The sequence below is a fragment of the Sinocyclocheilus rhinocerous genome, unplaced genomic scaffold (genome assembly GCF_001515625.1).
Source record: "Sinocyclocheilus rhinocerous isolate Xijiao unplaced genomic scaffold, SAMN03320098_v1.1 scaffold3004, whole genome shotgun sequence".
Lineage (NCBI taxonomy): Eukaryota > Metazoa > Chordata > Actinopteri > Cypriniformes > Cyprinidae > Sinocyclocheilus > Sinocyclocheilus rhinocerous.
In genome coordinates this window covers 181,064-202,733 of record NW_015645532.1, presented here as the reverse complement: position 1 = coordinate 202,733, position 21,670 = coordinate 181,064, and the positions used below count along the sequence as shown (strand labels likewise).

The 21,670-nt window shown below is 34.0% G+C and overlaps 1 protein-coding gene across 1 annotated transcript in view; it reads right to left on the bottom strand.

Moving 5' to 3' along the window:
• LOC107706111 (slit homolog 1 protein-like) overlaps positions 1-21,670 on the bottom strand; it is a 62,918-nt gene that overhangs the window by 5,387 nt on the left and 35,861 nt on the right. The window contains exons 23-35 of the mRNA XM_016509694.1: positions 21,408-21,479; positions 21,195-21,266; positions 21,000-21,071; positions 15,878-16,041; positions 15,689-15,813; positions 13,908-14,004; positions 13,750-13,801; positions 12,275-12,412; positions 8,169-8,397; positions 6,068-6,198; positions 5,840-5,994; positions 4,115-4,391; positions 3,170-3,381 (exon numbers count right to left, since the gene is read on the bottom strand). Of these exons, the coding sequence (XP_016365180.1) occupies positions 3,170-3,381; positions 4,115-4,391; positions 5,840-5,994; positions 6,068-6,198; positions 8,169-8,397; positions 12,275-12,412; positions 13,750-13,801; positions 13,908-14,004; positions 15,689-15,813; positions 15,878-16,041; positions 21,000-21,071; positions 21,195-21,266; positions 21,408-21,479 (1,796 nt within the window). The remainder of the gene's footprint in view (positions 1-3,169; positions 3,382-4,114; positions 4,392-5,839; positions 5,995-6,067; positions 6,199-8,168; positions 8,398-12,274; positions 12,413-13,749; positions 13,802-13,907; positions 14,005-15,688; positions 15,814-15,877; positions 16,042-20,999; positions 21,072-21,194; positions 21,267-21,407; positions 21,480-21,670) is intronic.

Genomic DNA, 21,670 nt, shown 5'->3' with positions numbered 1-21,670 from the left:
CTTTTCTTTTTATTTATTATACAATTAACAAAAGCAAAAAAGGCCTCTAACACTAGCTTTCTCTATTATTTTTCTATTCTATCTGTTTTTTATTTTATAATATATTTATTATATAATAAAAAAAAAAAACTTGCTACGTATACTGCGTTAAGCTAACTGAGACTTGTTATAGCACTTGCGTATGATTGCTCTTTTGTTGATTTTGATTGCTACTATTGTCCTCATTTGTAAGTCGCTTTTAAGCATCTGCTAAATGACTAAATGTAATGTAAATGTAAAATATATTACACATTTGTTGTTATTAACAACCTGAAGTGCATTAAACATTACATTACATAAAAGTTTCCTAATACAGGTTGACCGATTGATCGACCGGCCGATTAATCGGCCGATTTTTGGCATTTGTTAAAATTAATCGGCATCGGCCGATTGTGCTGCAAATTAGGCCGATTTATAGGCAGGCGCGTCTGGGGGCAGCTAAGCGTTGTTGTGGGATGCTGGAGAATCTCTCTCCTTCTGGCTGCATGAAAGGGAGCAGCTCACTCTGCATCAGCGCCTTGTTCACACACAGCTTCAGCTAATGATGTCAGGGCAAAACAGACTGTTTAGGAGGCGTAATTACGTTTTACCCTACTAGAATTGATGCCGACCGTGCTTATCATATTCATAAGTGCAACAAGTCATTTGCATGTGAAAGTAGAAACACGTGCAATTCAGATTAAACTTCTGGGCTGATTATAACGTGCACGTTAACTTTCCTCATGAAATGTGTGTGTGGGTCTGACGGTCACCGTAATTTTGCCAAGTAAGAAATGTTCCTGGATCAACATCTTTTGTTGATCCTGCAGCAACATTATTGTCCAAAAATATAGACATAACCCTCTCCCTACCCCTAAACCTAACCCTACCCATAATGTATCCCTAAAATCAGTGGGAAATGATGTTGAATAACAAGGGTGTAGAAGCACCTAACTCTGGTTGTAAGGCTAAAATTGACTTTTCCTTTAAACTTATCCCCCAATTCTGATTGGTTTATTTGAATGTTGTTGATCCAGGAACATGTTGCACTTGGTGAAATCACGTTCACCGTAATATTTGTGAACGCTTTTAATTTTTGTTATCACTATATGGCCATTTGACTTATAGCAGTGTCCAGTGTTTCCCATACATTGAGTTATTTGTGGCGGCTCGTCACAATATCAAAACTGACCGCCACAAATAGATTTTCCAAAAGGCTTATACTTCGTTGAATAAACTGAGCACTGCACGTGTCAAAATTAAAATGCAGCGCAAGTATTTTTATATGAATGTATCTTTGTAAAGAACCGACCGTCTTCAGAAAAGCTTTGATTTCATTTTAATTTCGTCTTTCCTGTAATGCCTTATAAAGTAGAGATTGTGAGCGCAGCGCTGATTTGATTACTGTCGTTACCGGGGAAACCGATATATCTCCCGCTCCAAAAGCGCCTCCTACTGGCGGAGAATTAATTTGCAGTCTGTGGGAAACACTGGTGTCTGTCAGCAAACATAAACAAAAAGCATCCTTCAGAACTGTTTTGAGAAGGTGCTTAAGTTTTGAGCCATGCATTATTACTATGAATTAGGCTACTACTACTATTACTATCTTGTACCCTGCAATAATCATTTACTCAAACTCTCTTTTATGAGATGAATGGGAAAAAAAAGAAAATCAGGCAAACATATCGGCCAAAAAAAAAATCGGCATCATATATCGGCCATCGGATGCCCTGATTTATAAATATCGGTATCGGCCCGAGAAAAATCCGTATCGGTCGACCTCTATTTCCTAAACTGGGGTTCATGAAGAACTGCAGGGGGTTCGTAAGTTTAATGAAAAGCTACTAATTAATTAAATCATAAAAATGTGAAATTTAAATAAATCATTTTAAAATAACAACAATCAAAATAAAACACTTACTAAAAAATATAATTTGTTTACCTGCATGTCATGTGATCATAACCAACGTCGGAGAACTGTGCGTGAATTTGCAAATGTGTTGCTTAATTATTAATTTATCACCTTAATTTCTCAGGAGGGAATTCAAATAAATGCATTAAGTGAAAGAGACAAATAAAATTTTGGGAATCCCTACATGTAAATAATAAATACTGTGAATGTGCACTTTAATGTGTTTGAAAGACAAAAGCCCTCCAAAGACACAGTAATACATGGTTAAATAACCTACTGATTAGTGATAATTCAAATAAAAATGTATGTGTTCATCAGTAGTTGCAATGTTGAGAAAACATTTCTTAAAACTGATTTTTAAAATGATTTTTGTGCCTTTCAATTTTCTGTGTAATTATATCCACCTGACTAATGACTGGTCTTTGTGTGAATGTCAACAAAACTGGAAGACTTTCTGAATGTATTTAAGCGGTAGGCTATATTAAAAAGGAACATTTAAAAGATGAAAAAGAGGAATTAGGGAAAATCAATAAATTATTAATAATTTTATTGCTATTGTTTGAATAATATGTAATCATGTAATCAATAAAAAAGTAACTGTAGTCTGATTACAAGTTTTTTTAAAATGTAATCTGATTACAAGTACTTAATTTTTGGAATCTGATTACATAATCCAGATTACATGTACTTAGTTACTACCCAGCTCTGCAGTCAGATTATGGTTTATGACGGGTTTTCAAACTTTTTTGTCAGCCGAACCCCTTTGACCTAAATTATTTACTTGAAGTACCCCCTGAGATTTTAAGTAAATATTTCAATAATTTAATGGCACATCTGCATGTTTAACTTTAAAAACGTTTATTTTTATCAGTTTTAAAGTTTCAGTAGTATTTACATAGCTTATTGTTATTATTACACTCAACAGATTAGAAAAAGTCATATTACTGTAATTTACAATACAATTATGACATTTGTTCCACGAATTTTTTTTAAACACAGGGTTTCCCAAAAAGAGAATTATTTTTATACATTTAAGATTTTACATTTACATCACACATTTGTATAAACCTGTAACATTTTTTTAAATTAATTTGTTAATGGTATACACTCGTAGGCATTCCGTGTACCAACTCACGAACCCCCTGCAATTCCCTCACGAACCACCAGGGGTTCACGAACCACACTTTGGGAAACCCTGGCTTATGATAATGGTTTGTTGTGTAAATGAGCATTGTTTACCTGTGTCGCATAACTGGCCGCTGTAGCCGCTGTCGCAAACGCACTGCGCCTGTCCCGTGGGTGATTCCTCGCAGAAGCCATGCTGGCATGAGAGCGCCGCACAGGGGCCGGGGGACTCGTCCACTTGAGCGCACAGGGGCCCGTGGAAACCGTCCGCACACTCGCAGCGGTACGACTGCAGGTCCACCGGGACACAGGTGCCGTGAACACAGCTTACAGCAAGAGAGAGGACAATCAGGTTTAGACCAGGGGCCAGATTTACTAAACAGGGCAAATTAGCATGAGAGCACAATGCCAAAAAAATCGCATAAATCTACTAAAAACACAGGCACTAAATGGGTTAAGACACGCTTTTTATTTTGGCTGATAAATAATGGCACAAACAGCAGTAAATTAACGCAAACCTTAATAAAACATGCTGCGTGATTCATTTAAACACTGAAAATGAAACTCCTACAAATGCATATGCAAATAAGGTCAGTTGCAAAAATTACTGTTTCTCAGCGTGTCATTAGTAAATCCTGACAGTAGTTCGTTAATGCCAAAAGACGGTTTGCATTGGCACAAGCTGTTAGTAAATCTGGCCTTATGATTATAAACTGCCTAAATAGGAGTTGGCGGTACAGCAGTGATTTATGTCATGCTAATGGAATATTTTACACAAGTTAACTGGATAATAATGTTTTTATATTATGAAATTAAATTACTACACGGAAGTAGGGGTGACCCCGAATAGTCGATTAGGATATTAAGTAAAGATCATGTTCCATGAAGATATTTTGTAAATGTCCTACCTTAAATATATCAAAACTAAATTTTTGATTAGTAATATGCATTGCTAAGAACTTCATTTGGACAACTTTAAAGGCGATTTTCTCAATATTTTGATTTCTTCGCCCCCTCAGATTCCAGATTTTCATGCACCATGAACACACAGGTACGCACTTGTTTTTCTGGCAGGGGTTGGTAGCGGCTGCCAGCAGGGCCTGATCGCAGTGTTTGCCGGCCCATCCCGGCTGACAGCGGCACACAGGCCCGGCGGCGGGGTCCGGCTGACACAGTCCGTTCACGCAGCGCAGCTCCTGACAGGCCCGGCAGCCCGGCACCACTCCCGGCTTCATCTGCGTGCGCCTGAAGTCCTGCAGCTCGTTATTGATGTAGAGGTTTCGTATGCAGCCCTGAAAACTGGAGCCGTTGACAGACGGCCACTGGTTCAAAGACATAAAGCAATAAGCCCCAAGAAGCCGTGGTTTACAGTGAATTTATAACAGCTAAGGGGCGTTGTTAGGTACGACGCGAAGCAGAGTTAGCTGTTATAAATTCACTGTAAACCACGGCTTCACGGGGCTTATTGCTTTTATAAAACGGTTATTCCATATACGTAGTAAGGTTTCACAAAATAAAACAGAGCAAATAAAGTGTAATGATATTAATAAAAACAGTATTCTTCCACCAAACAATGTAGTTCCTCAGAAACAGTTGTGGTTCCAACAAAGTGGTTGCCGAGAAACACACAGAAGTAAACAAAGGTGTATGTTTGTAGTGTAATTTACAACAGCGTCGAACATGGCTCAACCAATCAGAATCAAGGACCGGAACTATCCGTTTTATAAATATTATTTTACAAACCTGTTCAGTTTATTTAAAAAAAAAACTTTTTCATTTAACACCATTACGTTAGGTTTCCCATTTAAACAATTGCATTGTGTTAAACGGACTTGAAACAGTTGCGTTTTAGCTAAGACATTTCAATAAGACACTGGGGCTGTTACCAAGCAAATTAAATCAGTATCAACAAAATTAATCTTTGCAATGCAGAGGAAACACTGAAGCTGCGTCTGAAGTGGCATTTAGATGTATTTACTCACTACTGTTTAGTGCAGAACATGAATGCATTTAACATGCAGTTACAAATGCATAAATGTTTTGAAACATAAAACGTTTGAAATCATTTAAATAATAAAAGATACTCTGAATGTGAAATTAAAACCGCCAGTAGGTGGCAGCAAGTCACTGTTAATAAGTGAGTCACTACGATTGAACCGAATCATTTAAACGGTTGATTCCTTCAGGAACGAAACACCGTCATGTTGCTCAGAGACGCAAAACAGTGATGTGGCTGTGTTTGGGATGATTTCTGTTGTCGAAACACCGCAAAAACAGGAAATATGGTGTCTAAAACGTAAGTCTCTTAATTAACTTCTTGTTTATTGAACTGTTACATTTGTAATCATGGTAATTTTAGGAGAAAAAACGGTACTCTCTGTGTGATATTCATTAACTATATGAAATGATATAAATATATACATTTTCTGTCACCATATCTTAAATTTTGTGATCATTGTAAATGTATTTTAATACTGAATCATGCAGTGAAAGAACGCACTCTAAACATGCATACGCAGTTTAAGTCTAGACTTCATCACGTAATGTATGAGTGGTGTTGTGAAGGGTTTTTGCGAAATACGCGATAATGTCAAAAATCGCACATCGTTAAAACAACAATTGCGATATTATTGCAGACGATATATATATATCGCACACCCCTAATTGCATGTATTTGTTTTTATGAGTTGGGGCTACACATATTTATTGGATGGAAATCCTGCCCTCAATTAAAGTGAGTTCATCCAATGACTTATGTTTTGAAGTCAAATGTGGAAATTGTACCGCCGACGTATAGCGGGGCGTCTCTGGCGAGGGGCTGGATGTGTCCCAAGCTGTCCAGAGTCGTAGGAAGCCCTCCGTCCACAGAGAGGTTGACCATCCGGTCATAAGTCACCAGCTCGACGGTGTGAAAGCGTCCGTCGTTCACGATCTCCGAGCTGTGCAAACAGGCAGTGAATTACAGCAGGTGTATTGACTTGTTAAATGTGGAGTGTGGTCTGTAATGTAAACCTGTAAATGGTGCTTCCCGGCTGATTCCCTGCGTCGCAGGTCACTTTGACACGGCCGTCGTGTAACTCGACTGCGATGTGGTCGTCGACGCCGTTGTAGAGAAGTATCCCACTGTCTTCAGCGGTGGAGACCTGAGAGAAAGAGTCCAAACGCAAGAGTGCTGCTCAAATGTTTGAGATTTCTGTGCATCTTTGACATTATGCTCAACCGAGGCTGCATTTATTTGATAGAAAACAATACTGTAAAATTCTGAAATATTATTATTACAACTGTTTTCTATGTGAATATATAGTAAAATGTAATTTATTGCTGATCAGAACTGAATTTTCAGCATCATTACTCCAGTCTTCAGTGTCACATGATCAATCTAATATTCTGTAATATGCTGATTTGCTGCTCAAGAAACATTTCTGATTATTATCAATGTTGAAAACAGTTGCGCTGCTAAATTTATTTTTATTTTTTTCAGGATTCTTCAATGAAAGCTAAAAAAAGATTTAAATCTTTTGTAACACTATAAATGTGTTTTAAATGTCGCTTTTGATCAGTTTAATGCATCCTGTCTGAAAAAATTGCAATTTCTTAAAAAAACAAACAAACCTTTGAACGATAGTGTTGAAATATTTATATTCCTAGATATTTCTAAACATGTATACAAAATATAAAATGTATTTATATATTATCTCTGTATTAAGAAAACCTAACTTACAATCTTATTACTTAAAAAGTTATTTATATTGTTTTATATTAAATATTTGCTTTTTTTTTTTTACATTAACCATGTTGTACTAATGTTTATTTTAGTGGATAATATGCAAAAATATGCAATTAATAGTAATAAAATTCGTAATTTTATTTATTTATTTGTTTGTTTGTAACGTTATAAAAGTCTTTACTGTCACTTCTGATCAATTGAATGCATTGTTGGTTAATTTCTTTCCAGAAAAAAACAAACAAACTTGTGTCTAAATATTTTATATAAAATGTATTTATATGTTAAGTATATACTTTTTTTTTTTACATGTTAAATTGTTTTATATATTTTTCTTGTATTTAACTATGTGGTACAACTACATAGAATGGTGGCTAATAATATTATAATATGCAATATAATATTTGACTTATTTGTAACATCATAAATGCCTTTACTGATATTAGTACATTTATACTTTTGATAATTTAAGGCATCCTTGCTGAATGAAAGTATTAATTTCTTTAAAAAAAAAAAAAAACTTTTGGACGGTAATGTATGTTTACATATTTGACGTAAAATATTTATAAATAATAATGTGTCTATACAGTATATATATATATATGTGTGTGTGTGAGTGTGTGTGTGTATACACACACACACACACTCACACAAAATACATTTTTAATAGAATTATTTTATATTTATATTAAATATTTGTCTTTTATATTAACCATGTGGTACTAATATATTACCAGTGGTTAATCATTTATTTATTTCCATAATACATATTACTGCAATGCATCTGTAAATGAGAGTGTTTCGTATGTCTTGTGTGTTTCACGGTATGCTTTGTATTGTATCCTTGAATCTAACAATAGCAGAAACATAAAAAATATGACAATTACTCTGACATATGGCTGTTAAAATTACATTTACATTTACATTTACTCGTTCAGCAGATGTTTCACGTGCCAAGGTCAGAGAAAATGAATCCGAGGCATATGCTTGGACCGAAACTATTTAATTATGGAGCTGTTTTTGCTTTATATTTTGGGCATATGGTGAAGGTCACTGTCTCTCTCTCATTATCAGAAATTAAAGAGCACTCATAGCAACATTAATATGCATGTTTGAGTGGTTTAATGTGAGTAATAGTTCACATATATGCTGCCACGTGGAAAAAATAATTCTAGATAGGCTACAGTAAATATCTCTTTTAACATATATATAACAAAGTGATAATATAATTATATATTAGCATATATTTATTTATTAACATATATTTGCAATATTTATTTATTAACATATATTTGCAATTGTATTATTTATTTTGTGTCATTTGCACAGCACTTTCACTTGTACACAGACAGCGATGAGCTGGTTTCTGTGCTGCAGAACGGGCCGCACCTGCAGCGTGATGTTGGTCTGCGGCCGCTTCTTGACGTCGTTGAGCAGCAGGTACGAGTCTCTGTCGATGAAGTTGACGCTGAGCAGTTTTTCGCAGCGCGGCCCGCCGAACCCCGGCAGACACTGGCAGGCTGCAGTACCGTGGCTCTCCACACAGGGGGCGCCGTTCTCACAGAGCAGCTGCTCACAGCCCGCCGGAGCCCAGAGAGGCCCTTCACACAGACGACCGCTGACACCAAACAACACGCCGTCATTAACTACTGCATATAAAATACTGCACAAACCACGCCACAGATGACGAACAAGACTGTCCGTGAGAAAAAGACAGATCTAGGCCTCTTAACACTAGCTTGCTCTATTCTTTTTCTATTCTATCTGTTTTCTTTTGACTTATTATATAATTAAAACAAAAACCCTTGCTGCGTGTACTGCGTTAAGCTAACTGACACTTGGTATAGCACTTGCGTATCATTGCTCTTTTGTTGATTTGTAAGTTGCTTTGGATAAAAGCGTCTGCTAAATGACTAAATGTAAATGTTAAAATCGTGTTCTTTGTATTAATGTTGGTTTCATATGGTCTTGAAACACTTTTAATATGTGACCCTGGAGCACAAAAGCAGTCTGAATATTTGTAGCAACAGCCAAAAATACATTGTATGGATCAAAATTATTGATTTTTCTTGTATGCCAAAAATCATTAGGATATTAAGTAAAGATCATGTTCCGTGAAGATATTTTGTAAATTTCCTACTGTAAATATATAAAAACTTAATTTTTGATTAGTAATATGCATTGCTAAGAACTTCATTTGGACAACTTTAAAGGTGATTTTCTCAATATTTAGATGTTTTTGCACCCTCAGATTCCAGATTTTCAAATAGTTGTATCTCGACCAAATATTGTCCTATCCTAACAAACCATACATCAATGGAAAGCTTATTTATTCAGCTTCAGCTTCCAGATGATGTATAAATAAATAAGTTAAAAAAATGGACCCTTATGACTGGTTTTGTGGTCCAGGGTCACATATGATTGTTAATAAAAGTTTACATTTATATACTCTAAAAATGTAATGTAGTGTAACCAATACTTAAAAGGTAACAACATATTTTAGTTAAACCTTCGATACAAGTATTCAAATGTAATAAGTAGTTTTTAAATACATTTTTCAATGTTAAAAGGTATACTTTAAAAATATCATGAATTATTAATTCATCATTATGTTTTTGGGGAGTTGAACCACATTACATTTTAAAAGCTTAACTAATCTTACTTGTAATTAAAAGGTCAAATTATTATTATTATTATTATTATTGTTGTTGTTGTGTTTTTCCTGCATTTTTCTGCATCTTGGTTGTACCACATGACTTTGATTTAGTGGATGTTTTTATGTTAATAATAATAGTTTTTAAATATTTATAGTAACATTAATTAATATTTATAATATTTTATGATATATAATAGAATAATATGAATAATAAATAAATTATACCTTCAAATATATTTTATTATATCTATATCCATCCATCCATCCATCCATCTATCTATCGTTCTATCCATCCATCTATCTATCTATCTATCTATCTATCTATCTATCTATCTATCTATCTATCTATCTATCTATCTATCTATCTATCTATCTATCTATCTATCTATCTATCTATCTATCTATCTATCTATCTATCTATCTATCTATCTATCTATCTATCTATCTATCTATCTATCTATCTATCTATCTATCTATCTATCTATCTATCTATCTATCTATCTATCTATCTATCTATCTATCTATCTATCTATCTATCTATCTATCTATCTATCTATCTATCTATCTATCTATCTATCTATCTATCTATCTATCTATCTATCTATCTATCTATCTATCTATCTATCTATCTATCTATCTATCTATCTATCTATCTATCTATCTATCTATCTATCTATCTATCTATCTATCTATCTATCTATCTATCTATCTATCTATCTATCTATCTATCTATCTATCTATCTATCTATCTATCTATCTATCTATCTATCTATCTATCTATCTATCTATCTATCTATCTATCTATCTATCTATCTATCTATCTATCTATCTATCTATCTATCTATCTATCTATCTATCTATCTATCTATCTATCTATCTATCTATCTATCTATCTATCTATCTATCTATCTATCTATCTATCTATCTATCTATCTATCTATCTATCTATCTATCTATCTATCTATCTATCTATCTATCTATCTATCTATCTATCTATCTATCTATCTATCTATCTATCTATCTATCTATCTATCTATCTATCTATCTATCTATCTATCTATCTATCTATCTATCTATCTATCTATCTATCTATCTATCTATCTATCTATCTATCTATCTATCTATCTATCTATCTATCTATCTATCTATCTATCTATCTATCTATCTATCTATCTATCTATCTATCTATCTATCTATCTATCTATCTATCTATCTATCTATCTATCTATCTATCTATCTATCTATCTATCTATCTATCTATCTATCTATCTATCTATCTATCTATCTATCTATCTATCTATCTATCTATCTATCTATCTATCTATCTATCTATCTATCTATCTATCTATCTATCTATCTATCTATCTATCTATCTATCTATCTATCTATCTATCTATCTATCTATCTATCTATCTATCTATCTATCTATCTATCTATCTATCTATCTATCTATCTATCTATCTATCTATCTATCTATCTATCTATCTATCTATCTATCTATCTATCTATCTATCTATCTATCTATCTATCTATCTATCTATCTATCTATCTATCTATCTATCTATCTATCTATCTATCTATCTATCTATCTATCTATCTATCTATCTATCTATCTATCTATCTATCTATCTATCTATCTATCTATCTATCTATCTATCTATCTATCTATCTATCTATCTATCTATCTATCTATCTATCTATCTATCTATCTATCTATCTATCTATCTATCTATCTATCTATCTATCTATCTATCTATCTATCTATCTATCTATCTATCTATCTATCTATCTATCTATCTATCTATCTATCTATCTATCTATCTATCTATCTATCTATCTATCTATCTATCTATCTATCTATCTATCTATCTATCTATCTATCTATCTATCTATCTATCTATCTATCTATCTATCTATCTATCTATCTATCTATCTATCTATCTATCTATCTATCTATCTATCTATCTATCTATCTATCTATCTATCTATCTATCTATCTATCTATCTATCTATCTATCTATCTATCTATCTATCTATCTATCTATCTATCTATCTATCTATCTATCTATCTATCTATCTATCTATCTATCTATCTATCTATCTATCTATCTATCTATCTATCTATCTATCTATCTATCTATCTATCTATCTATCTATCTATCTATCTATCTATCTATCTATCTATCTATCTATCTATCTATCTATCTATCTATCTATCTATCTATCTATCTATCTATCTATCTATCTATCTATCTATCTATCTATCTATCTATCTATCTATCTATCTATCTATCTATCTATCTATCTATCTATCTATCTATCTATCTATCTATCTATCTATCTATCTATCTATCTATCTATCTATCTATCTATCTATCTATCTATCTATCTATCTATCTATCTATCTATCTATCTATCTATCCATCCATCTATCAGGACTACTTTATATTTTTTACAGTGAAAAAGAAACATGGAGTAACATGAAAATCTAGAAACACTGAGAACATTTTTAACATTATGCTATAATGAAATATTTTATTTCTTTAAAAATTCTATTAAATAAGCATGTGGTAATGCCTACTGAACATTTGAAATAAGAGAAAATATATTTTGTTCACTGTATCTATTTTATGTAAAATATAAAACATTTTTGTTATCTATAAAAAATCATTTTAAAACATTTTAATGTTACTTTATATCAAATATTTTAAACTATATATAGAATATAACATTAGTACACTTCAAGCTTAATATATTTTATATTAGTCTTTCATATTAAATAACCATGACAATGAACTGTTAATGAATTTGACTGTAATGTAATGTGGTTTTGACTCACCTGTAGCCCTGAGGACAGATGCATGTGTATCCCGCCACATGATCCACACAGAGCGCTCCGTTCTGACAGTAATGACCCTCACATTCATTATAATCCACACTGCAGTCGTCGCCCACAAAACCCGGCGGACAGATGCACCTAAACACAAACACACAAGGTCAGAAATCTCACTTATTTCATTATTTCAATGACCTTAAATGCTGCTTTTCAGCTGAAAGGCCTATTCACACACGACAGCAAATATTTGCCATAAACAGGATCGTGAATAGAAACGGCATTCCTACGGAGCGACAAAATTCATCAGGTGAAAGAACAAGTTAGTTGATTTTTTTCTTCATCAGAAACACTTTCAAAGTTGATAAAATTCTATTTATTTTACTCTCCTAAATACCTGATATTCAACGGTTTTAAATACATTTTTCAAACTGTATTTTACAAGTTTTGGGGGGTCGTACCACCTGACATTTTACAGCCATTTTACTAACATTGCTTGTCATAAAAAGGTCAAATTATTATTATTTTATCTATTTTGGGGTTTTTTTCTACAGCATATTGGTTATCACATGACTTTAATTTACTGTACTGTACTGTTTTTAATGCTAATATTAATAGTTTTTATATGTATAATAATATTATTTAATATTTATAATATTTATGATGATTAATATGAAAGAAAAATACTTTATATAAAATATTATACAACAACTTTATTTTTAAGTAACATTTTCATTTCATATAAATAATATACACGTATCTTTTATATTTCACTTATATTTTATATAAAATATTTAAACATACACCACCATTCAAATGTACACAAAGAATTGTTTTCATATCAATATGAATATTATTTTTATATAAATATACAACATTTTTATTATTTTATATTTATACAATTTTACGATGGTTAATATAAAAGAAAATATTTTATATAAAATATCATACAACAGCTTTATTTTTAAGTAACATTTTTATTTCACATAAATAATATATAAATAAAATACCTTTTATATTTTATTAATATTTTATACGTACACTACCGTTCAAATGTTTGGTGTCAGTAAGATTTCTTTTTCTATTAATATATAAAAATTAATAATTTTTCTCAGCAAGAATGCAATAGATTGTTCGAAAGGGACAGTACAGACTTTTGTAATATTACAAAAGATTTCTATTTCAAATTAATTCTGTTTATTGACATTTCTATTCGTCAAATTCGAAAAAAAAAATCCACAAAGCATTAAAAACTGATAGTAATACAGTTTTTGCCTATTGCTTGAACACTATAGACACATGCTTAGACCAAAGTAACAAAACTTGAAGCTTTTGTTACTATACCTTAAACACAGTGTAACCATACCTTAAACAAAAGCGCTGCTTTGCGAGAGCAGGAGGAACGCGCTCTCCACCTCTAGACGCGTCTCTGAGGCGGGCACACAGCATCAGGAGGCGATGCTGCTCCCTCTCTGACGGACCCTGGAGTTGTGCTGGATCTCAGATGCGCTTGGAGCCCAAGCGGACAGACACTGATGACTTCACACGTGCTGCTGCTCTACGGGCTCGGATTCACTTTAGCATCAGCACTGCTTTCCACCGTGTGTGTGTGTGTGTGTGTGTGTGCGTGTGTGTGTGTACCTGAAGCCTTGTCTAGCCTCGTCGCTGTAGCAGCTTCCTCCGTTCACACATGGATCGCCTTCACAAGCACTGACAGAAAGCTCACAGTTTCTCCCCTAGAAACACCAGCAGAGAGGCTTTCAAACCAACGCTCCTCCAAAACATGAGTTTTACTGACAGAAGCTGTGGCATCCCTGCAGAAAATCATTCTCAAATGTGTTTCGAAACGAGCACAAGCAGTGTCTACTGTCTGTTTACTGTGGATGTCTGTAGGGAATGGCTTCGTATGGGGCAAGTGTTCATTTTTGGTGCTTATGTTTTATAGAAATGTGTTATTTGAGATGTTTCATTGCTTCAAGGAGTCTAAAAAAAAATCCTTTTAGAAGCTGGACTGCTTTTCTGGATATGCTCGTTTTCCTGAGGGTTGGAAATAAGGCTTTATATGGTCAAAATTATAATGATAATAATATAAAAAAAACAGATGACATACACTACCCGTCAAAGGTTTTCGAACAGTAAGATTTTTAATGTTTTTTTAAAGAAGTCTCTTCTGCTCACCAAGCCTGCATTTATTTGATCCAAAAAACAGCAAAATTATAGAAATTATTAATACTGTTGTAAAAAACATTAAAAATCTTACTGTTCAAAAACTTTTGACTGGAAGCATAATAAAATTAAATAAATAAAATAATAAATAAATAAATAACAGATAACAAAATTACAACTTTAAACTAAAAAAAACACAAATTTGATTGAAATTGAAATGTTGTCTTTATTTTACTCAAGTTAAAGTACTAAAATGACTACAATGGAAACAAAAATAAATGAAAGTTGAACAGAAACATAAAATAAAAAATGAGTAAAAATTACTAAAGCACATAACAAAATCACTAAAACTTAAGCTAGAATAAAATGAAAACTAAAAATATGAATAAATAACACTAAAATAACTCAATTTGATTTTTTTTATATTTCTGTATTTTTGTAGATTTGTCCAAGTAGCTTTATTTTGTATCAACATGAAATACAGTTCACAATTTATTTTACTTCTAGAATGTGATGTGCTCCTGCAGTAAAAAGTATATATATATATATATATAAAAGAAATTAGAACTATTAAAAACATTTTTGTTGATGTTAATTCACTTTAAACTTTAAGGGAAAACACTTTAAAGTGCAAAATGAAAATTTGCTGAAAGTTCATCCAAGTTTGTTTCTTCACTGGCACCCATTCACTCATTCATCCTTTGATGGCACCCATTCACAATCAGAATGAGAGTGCAAAAAGCTGCTAGAAACAACAAAATATTTGTTTAGAGCTGTTTTGACTGTAAAAGCTGCCTGATTGGCGGGAAGTCATGGCCTAATGGGATTTCTCTCCTGATTCAGACCAGACCACTTTTTCACTGGAGAAACCAATATTATGGATTATAGACTCGTGTTTTAGCTGGAAGCAATGGTTTAAAGTAAAAAAAGTCTTAATGATGGATTTATTTTAGCTTTTGGCTTCACAAGACATTAACTGCTGGACTGGAGTGGTGTGGATTACTTGTGGATTATTGTGATGTTTTTATCAGCTGTTTGGACTCTCATTCTGATGGCACCCATTCACTTTGGTGAGACAGTGATGTAATGCTACATTTCTCCAAATCTGATGAAGAAACAGACTCATCTACATCTCATATGACCTGAGGATGAGGACATTTTCAGCAAATATCCATTTCAGGGTGAGCTATTTCTCTAAGTGTGCTGCAGTTAAATGATCAGGTATTGAAGCAGTAGCATGTTCACGCTCAGGACCTTGTATCCCTGCGGGCAGCTGCACTTGTACTGGTGTAGCGGGTCGCTGTGGCACCGGCCGTGATTCTGGCAGGGGTTTGACGAACACGGGCTGCATTTCTCCGACACGGACGGATCCACAGGACCTGAGGGAGAGCAGACGCTCAGAGACGGTGTCTTCTCTCTGAGACGGCGGGCTCTGTCACGCACCTGTGCACTGGAAGCTGTTTCCCGGCGTGGTGAGCAGCAGCTTGCCCTCCATGCCCTGCGGCCCGGCGCAGCGGGCGATCCCGGGCTCCTTGTAGCCGCTCTTCACCCAGTCAGAGAGCCAGCGCAGGCGGCAGTCACAGTACAGCGGGTTCGCCCCGATCGCCCTGAGAAACACACACACACACACGTTTACTTAGTTATCTAAATGGGGACATTCCATAGGCGTAATGGTTTTTATACTGTACAAACTGTATGTGCTATTGCCCTACACCTAAACCTACCCCTTACAGGAAACTTTGTGCATTTTTACACTTTTAAAAAACCTTTGTTTACTTGATTTTTAAACCAGTTTTACAAATGAGGATGTCCCCAAAGGGAGGTTTTTGGAGATTTTGTCAGGTTTAGCTCACTTTTGGGTACAAATTTGTCCCCAAAATATGGTTAAGTAGGTACACACACACAGACACACACACACACACACATTGTGTAGTATCCGTTCATCAGCTAACAAAGAAACTGGGCTAAGCCCTTTTGAAGTGATCACAGGTCACTACCAGGCACTCCAGATTTTGTGGAAGCATATGTACATTTAATGTCAGATTCTCTTTTGACATATTGTATGGCTTTGACGGAAGCAGTACAAAAGGCACAAAATCAGGTTCAGGATGCATTGAAATTGCCTCCAGAGTGGGGACATAGTATTGTGCCAGGGCAAATGGTTTATGTAAAAAAATAACAACATTCAGGTCTAGAACCAAGATGGGATGGTCCTTATGTGGTCTTATTATTTACCCCTTCAGCAGTAAAGTTGCTAGGTAAAACTAGATGGACACATATTAGTCACTGTAAATTAGCTTATACTCCCAAATCTTAAACAAACTGGTGAAATGAGTCATGAGGAAGAACCTTGTCTTTTAGTGACTTGGGGGCCACTCTCATGATGAAGATATGGTGGGTGGGGGCTAAAATGTTTAGCTTACACCAGACTACAGTTTAGTCACCAGATAGTTTCTATGGTAGCGGGGAGTCAAAACAAATTATTTCCCAACTAAATTGTTTAAACTTAAAAAAAAGTTGTTTTTATAGCCATGAATCTCTCTTGTTTTCCTCTCTCTTGTTTTTATGTTTTCGCAGATTTATGTCGGCGGCCTTCAAGAAATTTGCTGAAAGGTTTAGGCCTTATCATACTGAGGACTCTCCTTGGCGACAACCACCAGCAGACAGAATAGCTGGAACTTCGCTGCATTTCCAGCCTCGAGATTCTGCCGGAAGGACGGACTGGCAAGAGTTTGTGAATTCCGGTTGGGTGTCTTCATTCCGTGAACAGAGACATTCTGAGCTTCAAGAATCACAACTAGAACGGTTGCAAGTGTTGTCACATGACAGAGCTATATTAGCCGTGGGTTTCACATTTGTTCGGGATGATTCATGGATTCATCACCCTGAAAATCGACCAAGCTGGACTTTAACTGTATGCACTCAGTATCTATTTTGGCCCTCAATCAACATATGTACAGGGGTATTGAAATTTAAACCACATAGCTGTCATACAAGATTCCCGTGGGTAAAATTAGCAGCATACTAACTGATTTGGTAATCGACACCTCTATCACTGAGTGGTGCACCCCAATTGATGGTTCTGGTATCAAAATTGTAACCCTGCCAGACAATTTGTTTAGAGCTTACTATGCCCTATTGCTGAGACAATGAAGAGATGCTAAAGATGACAAATGGCCGAAATTGTTAAAGTTGGAAAAGGCCAAAACACAGACAATTAGGGGTGGTAAAGAGTATGTTTTCATGATGATTTTTGGGGATTCCAATTGTACCAAACCACAAGGTGAAGCTGGTGCCAAGTGCACGATTATAGAACCACTGATAATGTCAAATCCTTACAGATGTGTTTTTAAGGTTGTTGATTATTCATGGGAAAGCAGATTGCTATTCACAAGCAGTGTATGTCACTACAGGAATTGTTCTCACCCTCATTTTAATTCCTGGCGTTTGCCTGCATACAACAGTACTGAATCAAGCCATCCATTTGCTCTTAATGTGAAATTCGAAGGGAATTCTTCCTGGTGCATTGAAGGGAACGGGGTAAACAATTCCAAACTAGAAGTGCGTCTCCAATTTTCCAGATGTGACAAAACTCTTCTGATAAATGACAAATGAAACACTCATTGCTCCTAATGGTGCACACTTTGTTTGTGGTAACAAAGCTTATCCATTCCTTCCTAAGGGATGGAGAGGTAGATGTTATTTGGCCTACCTCTTACCAGCAATGCGAGTAGTGTCAGAGGATGATGTGAAACAGCATTTAATCATGACACATACTAAACGTTCAATTTCTGAGACTGAGAAATGGTTAGGAAGATGTATTCTATGTATATCCATTCTTAAGAGTGACTGATTTACAAAAAGGCGGCCCATTCAAACCAGTGCAGATTCGGCTACATACGGAGCTTAAAATATCATCTTATTGTGATGTTGGGTGCCAGAATTGACGTAATACCGCCTCAAATTAGAAATTTGATCGCATATCTGCTACCACTGCCAGACAAAAAAACCGACGACAGCTGTGGTTAAACGCGATAAAACGAGCAGACTGGACAGAAACGATCGTCAAAAATGCTCGCGTTTGCAGCGCACACTTCTTATCAGAAAAGGTTCAATAAAGTACTGTATTTTGTTGTTATGGGCATATAATTACTACAGATTTCTTGCCATATGTCTATGTTTCTTGCATCTCACGACTATGTCATGTATGAAATAATGTCTGTGTGCATGTGTATAAAACAACAAACTGACAATTTATATATAATCATTTGTAATTGTATATACATTGTTGTGATTAATTGTGGCTGAAACAATAATGTAGCTGTAAAAATAGTTGCCTGATGAAATTGAAATGTATATACATCTTCATCATACATAGACACGGTGAGTTTGTCTTTACTATACACGTTAAATGTGATCCACCTCATAGTAACAATCCTGTCAGATCGTCCATCCTTTGAGTGAGAGTGTAACCTTACAGGTCGGCCGATCTGGTTTCGTAGTTAAAGTTAACCTTTTCGACATGTTTCCGTGCTGTCGTTGCTCAGCAATGGCATGGATGCGATGTTGTCTGGGGGTTTGGCAAAAGGAGAGTGGGACGGTGGGCGGTGCTCGGGGTGGTGACTGAAGGCGGTGACTGTGTGATTCTGACGTCAACTTTTTACGGAAGTCACAACGTTTCGTGAAAAATCACAGCTACTTTAATTGTGTCAAATGAGAGACCCAACGTTGGTTTCAGTTTCATTTTAGCCTAAATGAATTTGTTTTGGCTTGTCGTTATTATTGCTATAACTTCTTATATTTTTAATTCTTTAATTCTTTTCTAAATACTGTTAATTGAAAGGCTTTGTTGTGGAGTGAGGGGAACTAAAATAGCGGTTTATGGGATGTTGCTGGCGTGGAGACCCGATCTAACAAAGCTTTCCATTGATGTATGGTTTTGTTAGGACAGGACAATATTTGGCTGAGATGCAACAATTTGAAAATCTGGAATCTGAGGGTGCAAAAAAATCTAAATATTGAGAAAATCGCCTTTAACGTTCTTAGCAATGCATATTATTAATCAAAAATTAAGTTTTGATATATTTACGGTAGGAAATTTTAAAAATATCTTTATGGAACATGATAACAATAATTTTGACTCATACAATGTATTGTTGGCTATTGCTACAAATATACCCCAGCGACTTAAGACTGCTTTTGTGCTCCAGGGTCACAAATGTCATAAAATTAGTAATTTTTAATACTACTACTGCTAATAATAATAATAACAATTTACAATCTGCAATACTTTTTTTTTTTTTTTTTTTTTCAAAAAATGTTTTTACTCTCATCAGGTGAAACTTTAAACAACAACAAAAGCAAAAGTAATACTTATCATAATACTCATAATAATAGATAATGATCATAATAATATGAATGTATATCATATAATATTGGAATATTATATTATCGATTATATATGTCATATCAACAACATTATTATTATTAACAATAATATTATGATGATAATATTATTAATTGAATGATACAATATATTAATATAATGATAATATTATTAATATAATCATAATGCAATTATTTTCATGTATTGTCATCACAATTACATATTCCCATTACTGTAATACATCAATATGTTTTATGCTTAACTTGAGAATAATGAAAATGACATTTAAAAAAAGTTATTGAAATAAAGCTAAAATATAAATATAAATATTAGATTAAAACCTAATTAAAAAAATATATATATTACAAACCCATAAAAGTTAGAAGTGTTGCGTTTGCAACTAACTGAAATAAATTACTAAAACTAAAATTATATACATGTATATATATATATATATATATATGTGCTGTCAAAATTAGCGCGTTAACGCAGACGATTAATTTTTCCAGTTTAACAGCATTAATAATATTTAATGCAGTTAAATATTCGCCTTCAGTCATTAAACAAATATTAAAATATACTGTCTTTATGTTGTTTGGAGATTGAAAACTTTAATGTTAGGTGGGATTAATTGTGATTAATTTCGTGAAGAAATGTGCAATTAATTCTTTTTTTTTTTACTGATTGACAGCTAAAATTGATATATATATATACAATATTACTATAATATTAGCACAGTATATTATTAATAAAATAATATAAAATATTTCCCAAAGGCTATTTTCATTAGATTCTCATAACTGTAATACAGTAGCCTACAAAAAAATCATTGTATTACAGTGAAAATAATTTCATATTACTAAAATCATTATAAAAAAAAACTTAGAGATAAAAGTGATGAAAAAAACCCCCTTTTTTTTTTTTTTTTTTTTTTTTTTTTTGCTTTACAGTAAAACAAATGTAGTGAAATGTATTTAGTTCTCAAGAAAATTATGCCACAATCCAAAAAATGTGCATGATTTATCTAGATCAAACTATGATTGTTATTTCTTCTGTTGATTCTGGGGTGTAACGTGCCCTGGACATGTCTGACATGTATGTTATCATATACTGCGGGTGAGACAGACAGAAGCGTGATGCTGTGTGTGCAGGTGTGAATGTGAGACAGGTGAGACTCACAGGTGAGAGAGAGACGCTGCGTCTCTGAAGACTCCCTGGTGTAGTTCAGAAATATTGTTGCCATGGAGAGATCTGCAATAAACGGACAACAGCGAGGAGGAAATGTGTGGGCTGAGAGCAGCTCAAACCATTGCATCTGTATGTTTGTCTGAGAGACAGTAAGAGTGTTTCAGAGCAGATCCAGTACAAACTCACAGCAGGCGGAGAGAGGACAGGCCTCCAAACACCAGAGCAGGAATACAGCTCAGCGCGTTATAACTCAAGATCCTGCAAAACACCACAACACACCATAAACACACACTCACAGCCGGCAGCCGTCAGTGGAAGAGTGTGTGTGTGTGTGAGAGCGTGTGTGTGTGTGTGTGTGGTGTGTGCGTGCGTGCGTGCGTGTGTGTATGAGACGCTTACAGTGTGGTGAGTTGAGTCATGTTGGCAAAAGACGAGTTGGACAGGGAACTGATTTTATTGTTGCTCAAGTCACTGAAATACAGCACAGTAAAACATGTTAAATGCACTTTCATTATATAATAATAATAATAATAATAATAATAATAATAATAATAATCTGCACCACAACATTTTCTAGCTTTATTTCTTTAAATTATTGTTATTTATAATTCATTTGTCATCATTGTACTATCAAGTGAAATATTAAAAAATAATCTTACTTT